The sequence below is a fragment of the Eschscholzia californica genome, unplaced genomic scaffold, assembly GCF_041429995.1.
Source record: "Eschscholzia californica isolate CP2 unplaced genomic scaffold, dmEscCali1.0.p SCAF_5, whole genome shotgun sequence".
In the NCBI taxonomy this organism is placed as follows: Eukaryota; Viridiplantae; Streptophyta; class Magnoliopsida; order Ranunculales; family Papaveraceae; genus Eschscholzia; species Eschscholzia californica.
Genome location: NW_028238472.1, coordinates 11,930,523 through 11,940,139, shown reverse-complemented (window position 1 = coordinate 11,940,139; position 9,617 = coordinate 11,930,523). Strand labels below are relative to the sequence as shown.

Genomic DNA, 9,617 nt, shown 5'->3' with positions numbered 1-9,617 from the left:
TTTCCGATAATAGTGTGAAATTTCATTCAGTTTGCTTTTTATAGACTTTCACCGGCCGTAAAATCCAACATTTCTTTTATGAACCCTAGCATGTGAGTCCATTTGGAACGATCTCTCTGTTGTTAGCGGTTCCATCTAGTTTACTCTATGTTGTATTAAGCGAGATGCGATGCGAGGCGACAAGGCTGTCGCCTCGCCTCAGCTCGCCTTAGCGCGCTTAGGCGAGCGCCTTAAGTTCAGGCAGAACCTGCCAATCAGCATTTCCTGCAAATACTCAAAGTACTGTTGCAATTTTTTTTTTTTGTTAACTACTCATCCAATTGATTGGTTTAATGCAAAGCAAAGTGAAATAAAGCATCCAACACATAACACAATCAAACAACTAAGTTAACCAAACAAAATCAAACAAAGTTGAAGTTAAGTTTTGAGTTTTGACTAAGTTCAAATTCTAAGAAAAACTTAATAAATCTAGAAGTCAATGTCTTCATCATCTCCTGATAGTTGATCTTCATCCTCATCGTTGTTGTTTTCTCCTTCTTGAGCAACTTGTTGACTAAAATCTATGTCTTCATCTGTTTCAGAATCCTCATCAACAAGTCGAAGCTCTGGTCCACTCCTCCGACTTTGGGTTTGGCTTTGTGCCCTTCTTCTCTTATAAGTTCTCGTGCCTGTACTTGGACCAACTTGATCATCATCATCTCCTTCAGCCTCATCAACAAGACCATATGTTAGGTCGGTGTCACCTACACGATCATCAGCCGCATCAAAAGGAGCAATCCACTCATCGAGCTCGGCACTTTTCAAAATGATTGGGTCTTCATCTCTTCCAGAAAGACTAGTATGATCTAAGTATCGAGCTTTCAATTTGTTGTTGTATTGGACGAACACAAGATCATTCAACTTTTGATGATCTAACTTATTACGTTTCTTTGTATGCAACTATTACACATAAAAGAAAACATTGTTACTAACTAATTATAAATTTGAATTATAAATTTATAATCATTCACTTACGTTGTTAAATGCACTCCAGTTTCTTTCGCATGGAGACGCGGAACAAGTCAAACCAAGAACTCTCATGGCAAAATCTTGAAGCTCGAAAGTATCGGAACCCCATTGGAGCCACCACTGAACTGCATTTGTGGATGAATAAATTGAAACCAAGTTAACTATAAATTCTAATTGAAACCAAGTTAAATATAAATTCCAATTGAAACCAAGTTAACTATACCTGGTGACTATGTGTTTCTCCTCACTTTTGCTGCAGGCGAGCCTAGTAATCCAGTTTCGTTCCGGTAGTCTGCAAGTTGATCAATAACGAGAGAACGAATAGCATCATCCGCTGTAATAGTATCAATACAATTCATCAACCCTCTTTTTATTTCTCCATTTCTTTCCATGGGTTTTTCTAGTGATGGATCATAATAGATGCTAGGATTGAGGTAAAAGCCTGTTGCATGTAAAGGTTGGTGGAGTTGATCGGCCCACCTATTCTCAAAAATCTTGATCACTTGAGTGATCACCTCATCCGTTTTCTCGAGATAATGAGCATTCAACTTCTTCTTGCATTGATTCATTGCAAGATAGATGTAGCCCATGCAAGGTTTTTCCTCCTTATCAACCAACCTAATCACATCCACAAATGGTCCAATGATACGTAAACAAAAATGCAAGTTGTTCCAAAAGCTTGACCGTTTCAAAATCTTTGTAACTCTCTTACCATCAACTGATTTGGCCCATTTGCTTTTTGTCCAACTTTCGGAAATCATCATTGTTCTCAACCCCGATCTTTGATTGAAAATACTTTCCATTGACAAGTAACTAGTAGCAAATCTAGTTACTGCAGGCCTCACTAAATCCCGATTGTTACAAAACTTTCTCATCATGTGCAACACCTGACCGTGGTTGTACATGTATACAACAATAGTCTTGCAATCTCTCACGATTCCAGTCACCCTTGGAATGTTGGAAATATCTTGGCACGTAAGATTCACACAATGTGCTGCACATGGGGTCCAATAGAAGTTGTAGTTCTCATCTTCCATTAACTATTTACCCGCAAGCTTGTAATTTGATGCATTATCAGTGCAAACCTACAAAATCAAGTACGACAAACAGAAAACATAAGGAAGAAAGATTGGCAAAATGATAATAATTGAAAATTAATCAAGGCTCTTACTTGAACAACATTCTTAGGGCCTACTTCTTCAATGACTTCTTTCAATAACTTGAGGATCAGTTTTGCATCCTTGACATGTTCGGAACCATCAAGACTCCTCAGAAAAATAGTTCCTTTTGGACAATTCACAAGAAAGTTAATGAGTGTTCTACCCCTTCCATCTGTCCACCAATCTGTCATGATAGAACACCCAAACTTAACCCACTCATTTCTGAATGAATCTATCCATCCCTTAGTAGATTTGACTGCTCTAACCAACAACAGAACCCTCAACTGATGATATGTAGGAATCTTCAACTTCGGTCCATATTGTCCAACGGCTACAAGCATCATGGCAAAACTAGTGCTTTTTATCACATTAAAAGCAATCCCATTATCATAGAAGAAGCTAGCTATATAATCATGAACATTATCTTGCGCTATCTTCCTATCAGGATCTTTCGCATCAATTTGTTGTTGTACCAACTTTGAGAAGTCAGGTGGGAATGCGGTATCTATCGGCCCCTTAACCTTCTCTCTAGGAGGCATTCTGGATGTTGGTGTACTACCACTACCACTTCCCGTGATTTCCACATCTTCAAACCCTTGATTGCAAGATGGATTAAATATATTAATCCCTTGAATTGAAGCCTTTCTAACAAGACTCTTTTCCTCTCTCTTTTTCTTCGATTCGGCCATATAATTCTTTATCAAATCTTGTACATCTTTAGGAACCTTCGTACATACTCTAACATCTCTATACCCACCGGCTAAATGTTGTTTTTGTCTATTGATTCCACCATTCGAAATCACACCACACAAGTCACATTTCACCTTATTTTTATCTCCATTTACAGGTTGCGCGTAATCCCAACCTGGATCACTCGACGGTTTCACTCGAGCAGTCGAAGAAGTGGCAGACATTAGCTTAAAACAGAGTTTAATACACATCAATTCAATTCAATAATAATCAATTCAAGAATAAAAAACAGCATTATAATGAAGAAGCTTTAGTTGAAGAGTTGAAGTTTATAAAAATCAGTAACTATGTTACTGTTAGAGAGAGATTTAATCAGAAATAAAAGAGTATACTTACTGTTAGAGAGAGAATAAATAAGAAAAAACAGAGTATAATTAGTAGTTACTGTTAAAATAAAAGAAGTTTTAGTAGTAGAAGAAGAAGCTTTAGAGAGAAAATTTTCGAAGAAGAAGAAGAAGAAGAAGAAAACAGAGTATAGTTATTGTTAGAGAGAGAAAGAAGAAGAAAAAACAGAGTATAGTTACTGTTAGAGAGAGAATAAATCAGAAAAAATAGAGTTTAGTTACTAAGTTACAATAATTTTTAGTAGAAGAAGAAGAAAATAGAAGCTTTACTGCTTTAGTTGAAGCAAAGAAGAAGAAGAAGATAGAAGAAAATCGTTGAAGAAAAGAAGAAAATCGTTGAAGAAGAAGAAAACAAAGAGAGCATTTTTCAGTAGAAGAAGAAGAAAATCGTTTAATGAAGAAGAAAAGAAATAAAACAAAGAGAATAGTTAGAGATGGTACCTTTTAGAGCTTTACTTCCAAGGTTGTCTTTAATAATGGTGGATAGAGAGAGAGAGTCTTCTTCGATAGTTCAATGTTCAAACTGGTTTGAACATTGAAAACCCTAGATTTTCCTATTTTGGTCGACCAGGGAATAGGAACTCGGGTTTGGACCTAATATTTGGGCTCCAACCCAATAAAAAAATAGAAAAATCTGAAGGCAGCCAAGGTCGCCTCCCATCGACTTAACCACTCCCCTAGTCGACCTAAGGCGATCGCTTAAGCGCGCTGAAGCGATACCAGGGGAAACAAGGGTAAGAGTATTTGAAGCGAGTCGATGGCTTCAAACACCTTGCGCCTTGGTCGCCTCAGGCGCGCTTAAGCGCGCCTTTGACAACATAGAGTTTACTATTATATTTTTTTGACAAAGGATTCTAAGAATCATTACATTATGCGGATTATGTCACAAAGATACAATATTGAAATATTGAATTGCACGTAACTTAACGTTAGAAATAAATATTATTCTAAGTATCGAAAATGAGGCATGCAACAAAGGGAAATGTTATGGAGCTGTGACTACAGATCAAAAGTAGCAAAATAGCAGAGTTGACAGAAAAATAAAAAATGGCATTATGGATCAATGTCTCACCGAGACTCATCAGAGCTAAAGATCATTTCTTCCTCCCTACCGTGCTCAATTTAGAGTTGATTCACCAACTTAGATGTATCACGGATGGATTTCAGACAGAGGGGATGTCTGGGAAACCTCGTAATAACAGCGAGCATATTCGGGAAGCATTAAAAACTTCGACAACTTCAGTTTGTGTCTTCAACTTTTGTCCCAAAAAATTTCCCCTTAGCTTCAAGAGTTGACCGTCCCGGTCTTCTTTCACCGCCTTCAGGTCAGCTGTCAGCTCTTCGATTTAGCTCGCTTAGCAGCCAAGGAATTGTCAAAAGATTCCTTCTCTGCCTTGACCGCCTTAAGAAACTCTCGTGAAGAAAGTTTTACTACGGTAAGCTTCGTCACCCGGGTCTTCATCGTCATCAACTCAACTCTACAAACTGCCAAGTTAGCTTTGTAGATTTTGAGGTCAGCTCTACAAACTTTTAGGTCAGTTCAAAAAGCTTCCTAATCAACTTGATGAGCAGTGAAATCAACTTGATGAGTCTTTAGGTAAGAGAGATATCTGATACACTATAAACTGGCAATTCTTCATAAGTGCAATTGTTCAAAAGATAACGTGATAGAGTTTTAGCACTTACAAAACTGTCAAGGGAGAGGCAAATTTATCTATTGAAAGTGTCTTGAATATGGGTTGATATCTAACCTGGTTTACAACCACTTACACGATCTCGGCGTAGAATTTTGGACCCGTTAGCAGGGATGATCACCGAGGCATAGCTAGTAGCCGAAGCAGGCTCTGAAGCAGAGCTGGTCTTCGAGACAAAGCTGGAATACGGAGCAGGACTTATGTCAGTTATTAGTGTTAGCGTATCAATGTGTATTTCAGATTTAGAAATAGAAAGTTGGCGAGGCGATGAGATTAAGGTTTTAATAGCTATATAAACTAAAACCATTGGAGGTATCTGTGTCAAATACTCACGAATCTCTTGTGTAACTTGTTTGCTTATCATAGTGGAAATCATCGCGCCGTTGTACCGTGGAGTAGGTCTCACCAACCGAACCACGTAAATCTCTTGTGTGATTGTTCTTTATTTCCTATTGCTTTTCTTGGTTTACTTGATTTCGTCATAACAGTACCAGCGATACCCTTAATGAGTTATTTGTTGTCCTACTACGCCACTCGGTCAAATAGTTTCTCCATACCTACTTCGATGTCCTCCACTCCAATCAAGGGGTTTGTCGAGGGAGGAGAAGACGCCATGACCCATGGCATGCTTGGTGGAAGGTGTCTCCGCGGAGATAGAAGGACCCGCCACCGGAGGGGAACTACGGGGCTTGCCGGTGGAACTTACTCTACAACAAGGAGTTTCGTAAGATCAATATGTGAAGTATCATGAAAGGTGGTAAAGTGGCAACTAAATGGGTCTTCCAAAAGAACAACCAAAATTGGCGAGACAGTCTAACCGAGTATCAGATGGCATATCTGTAAGAGATGGTTGATCTGGATCAGAAAGGTTCCCTGAAGATTGAGCATACTTACTAGTGAGCTTTGGGGCCAATCCCTTAGTCTTTGATTTCTCGGGCTTAGAAGACTCCCCACCAACCGTCTTGTTTTTCCTTTCTTGGAAACCTAGGAACTGCAAAAAAAAAAATTTGCTTACATCAGGTTGGAACATCACAAAAAAGAAATAAAGACTGAGAGAGGAGAAATTGTATTACAAGACAACACTCTAATCAACTTAGCCTCGAGAAGATTTTGAGGAGTGAGGAAGAAGGCTAGATAAAGCTATCGGAAAACATAAGTCATCTGAGAAATTCTAAAAGGATTTTCGTCGCTCGAACTAGGTGAAATTTAGAAACTTTCTCGCTATCAAGAACAATGTATCTAGGAGGAATGGTAAAGCTCTTATTGGCATCCTTGTAGCATATGAATAATACTTGTTCTTGTAATCCTTCGATGTAGTCTTGCCAACAATGAAGATGCACCATTTTACAGACAAATAACAGCAGGTAGAACTAACTTTGTCTTGCTTCATATGGTAAAGTTGGGTGAAGACATAGAGATTGCGACTTGGGGTCGAGATTAAGCTCCAACTTGCAAACAAAGATATAGGTCATAATAATCACCACAACATTGGGATTTAGTTAACAAAGTAACAACGCAAAATGATTCAACACCTACGAAGAAAGAATGAGAACGAAGACACATACCAACTTTTTTAATATAAAAACCAATGTGTTGATGAGAAGTCTTGAAGATCCAATCTTCGACCTCAAAGCAAAAAACAAGAGCTTCTTCGGAGAAAGTGTTTGGATGGTCTCGATGACCCTGAACTGAAGGAATAGTTTTCATGATGTCAAGTATTGGATATGAGAAAGTGGAGAAGGAGTGCTATTAAAGATACAAACAAGGATGAATGTCCGGTCGGTAAAAGTTCAATGGATGAAGATGTTGAAGAGGGAACTTGAGTTGAAGACCTATAGACAAACAATGTCCGCAACGACGGTGGTGGTCTAATAACAATGTGGCGAGATCACTTGGGATAATCGTACATTAAATGGCTAAGATGTGTTGTCTATCTTTGATCATAACTTTGAGATGTTTGGGGGAGACGTTGGGATTGTCTCTAAGATCGAGAAGGTTGACAAGTTATAAGCCGACCATGACGAGAAGAAAAAAAACTTGTTCACCAGAATTTGAATAGGGAACCAAGGGAATATTGAAAAGTCAGTATTCCACAATACTATGCGACTACCAAACATCAAGCAGAAGTCAAAGAAAGAGATAGTTCCTTGATCGCATAAAGAAAGGTAAAAAGAAACCGAGAAAACGTTTGTAGAAAGAAAAAAGATTTGTTTCAATGATGAGGACAAATTTCAAGCGTTAGATTGACGATTGAGATCAAGACCCATGGAAAGGCACATGGGATCAAGAGTAATAGTTAGATTACCTAGAGATAATGAGATCATGAGGCGGTTTGAAACGCCTCTAAAAAGATTGGATGGCGTCAGTAGAGATATCTATGACGATTCTGAATGCCTTAAAGACAAAAGATAAGACGACAAAGCGGAGCACAACCCACTGCTTTGACCTAGGTATGTGTTTCCTCTTTAAGACGTCAATATCACAAAATTACGCAACAAACCTTGATAGGGAGACGACATCAAGTTCTTTGACGAAGCCATCATGGAGAAAGACCCTACAAAACTTTATCACCTGAGCCTTGATATGGATGGTCGGCATGAGTTCCTTAGACACCTTGAACCCGACGTTGATCCATAGGTAAACGAATATGTGAATCTGAGTCCCCTTGAATGCAATAAATTTCACTTTTGTGCAAAGTACTTATTATAACATTAACTTCTAATCTTATATGAAGTTCTTGAAAATTATTCTCTAAAATTTATTAACATTGGACCTAACATACATGAGATACGCATTTTTTAGTTAAAGAAAAAGGAGATTTAGTAAATGACTCCCACTTATTTAGCTATATATATTGGGACTATACCCCTAAAATAATTTTCGTTTAAGTGTTAACACCCAAAGGCTGAGTTCCCGTCAAATACCCGTTATATGAGGGGTGTGCGTGTCACATGCTTCATCTCAGACGAAAATACCCCCTCATAATCCGACGATCACCAACGACTTAATAGTTTCAACAACCTAGATCTAAGGACTCGGACCTTCTTCCTCCCTTTGTCTCTCGCTCCAAATCTCCCCTCTCTTTCTAGAAAGTGAACAATCTATCTTGGAAAATAAAAGGAAGACATCAAATTGGAGTAATATGATGTTTCAAATGGATGGGATTCTTGTATTTGACTTTCCTGATCAAGTTCATCAAACACCTAGACAGAGAAACAATCCAAGAATGTCTACCTACAGTGAAGAGGTTTCCATTATTGATGATGATTCTATTAATTTTCAAGATCATCAACCTCAACTTCATCATAGACCTAGACAGAGAGGCGTTAATTCTTACCCAAGGTCTTTTTTTACTGAAGTGGTTGCCATTATTGACGGCTTTAGGAATTTTCAAGATCATCAGCGTCAAATTAATCATAGACCTAGACAGAGAAATTCTTACACAATAAGGCTTGCATATAATTAAGATGATCCTATTATTATGAATTTCAGTAATTCTTCACAAATCTACCACCACCATCATCATCAAAATTCTCAGAGGATCAATGAAAGAAGATGGGTTAATAGTGGAATCATGAATCTTCCAATACCCGACACAAATAGGATGAGTTATGAGGAATTACTAGCATTTCAAGAAAGAATTGGCACCATCATATGAAACTATATTGAGTCAATTGAAAACAAGAATCTGCCATGTGAATGAATCTGAAGTCTGAATAAAATTTGCACTATTTGTAAATGTGAGTATGAAAATGGGGAGAAGATTGGTACACCTATTTGCAAGAGACCAACTCTAAAATATCGAAAAAGCAGACATGAATTATGAATCAGAATAATCAAGCCAACTGCTACTAATGTTTACATGTATAGTTACTGTTAACTCAATTCTTAAATAGATCGTTCTCTTTCTAAAGAGAAAGATAGAGATATAGAAAGAGAGAGAGAGAGAGAGAGAGAGAGAGAGAAAGAGAGAGAGATTAGGGGTGAAAGACAAATGGAGTGAGAAGATTTGAGTCCTTAGATCTAGACCATTGAAACTATTAAGCCATTGGTGGCTGTCAGATTATGAGGGGGTATTTTCATCCGAGATGAAGCATGTGACTGCACGTCCCTCATATACTGAGTATTTAACGGAAAATCAGCTTTTGTGAGTTAACGCCTACACGAAAATCATTTTAGAGGTGTAATCATGGTATAGCTAAATAAGTGGGAGTCATTTATTAAATATAGATAATTTATAGTTATCTTTGAAACAATTCAAACAAAAGAAATAATTGAAATTCATTTATATTTTTTAACTTTACTTTAAAACTTCTTTAACCAGGTAAACTTTTGATTCCTAGATTCACGAGATTTTAGTGTTAACTTAGTATCACAAACTTTATCTAAATCATAATTTAATTTTTTATTAAGAGATGCAAGTGATTCTCCAATCATAAACTAATCCGTTTTTCAAATTAAAATTCGTCTTCTTTCCCATAAGGGAAATTTTAAAGGCAATGTATTTTGCCTCCAAGACTTAGTCTTAACAAGTTGACAAAGTTTGGTTAAAGGCAATGTCATTGCCTTCTTCTCCGACAGAAGTTGTCGGCAAGGCAACCATTAACCAGAAAAAAATCTCACTCTTCTTCTTCCTTCTTCTTACCCTCTCTCTAGAATTT

At 37.6% G+C, this 9,617-nt stretch overlaps 1 protein-coding gene across 1 annotated transcript; it reads right to left on the bottom strand.

Moving 5' to 3' along the window:
- Positions 1 to 432: 432 nt before the first annotated feature.
- Positions 433 to 6,299, bottom strand: LOC147537096 (uncharacterized). The gene is made up of 9 exons (XM_086642733.1): positions 6,171 to 6,299; positions 5,775 to 5,947; positions 5,514 to 5,663; positions 5,033 to 5,135; positions 2,180 to 3,085; positions 2,057 to 2,093; positions 1,257 to 2,002; positions 1,015 to 1,128; positions 433 to 939 (listed from the first exon to the last, which is right to left on the bottom strand). The coding sequence occupies exons 1-9, from the start codon at positions 6,297 to 6,299 to the stop codon at positions 469 to 471; spliced, it is 2,829 nt and encodes a 942-aa protein (XP_086498859.1). The 3' UTR covers positions 433 to 468.
- Between the last annotated feature and the right edge of the window lie 3,318 nt (positions 6,300 to 9,617).

What these genes read in the sequence shown, in the direction of transcription:
- LOC147537096 (XM_086642733.1), bottom strand. Translation starts at nt 6,299, where the DNA reads ATGGTGCATCTTCATTGTTGGCAAGACTACATCGAAGGATTACAAGAA. An exon ending in GCCCTAAGAATGTTGTTCAA is followed by an intron (nt 2,094 to 2,179) that starts GTAAGAGCCTTG and finishes TTGATTTTGTAG; the next exon opens with GTTTGCACTGATAATGCATC. An exon ending in ATCAAATTACAAGCTTGCGG is followed by an intron (nt 2,003 to 2,056) that starts GTAAATAGTTAA and finishes CCCCATGTGCAG; the next exon opens with CACATTGTGTGAATCTTACG.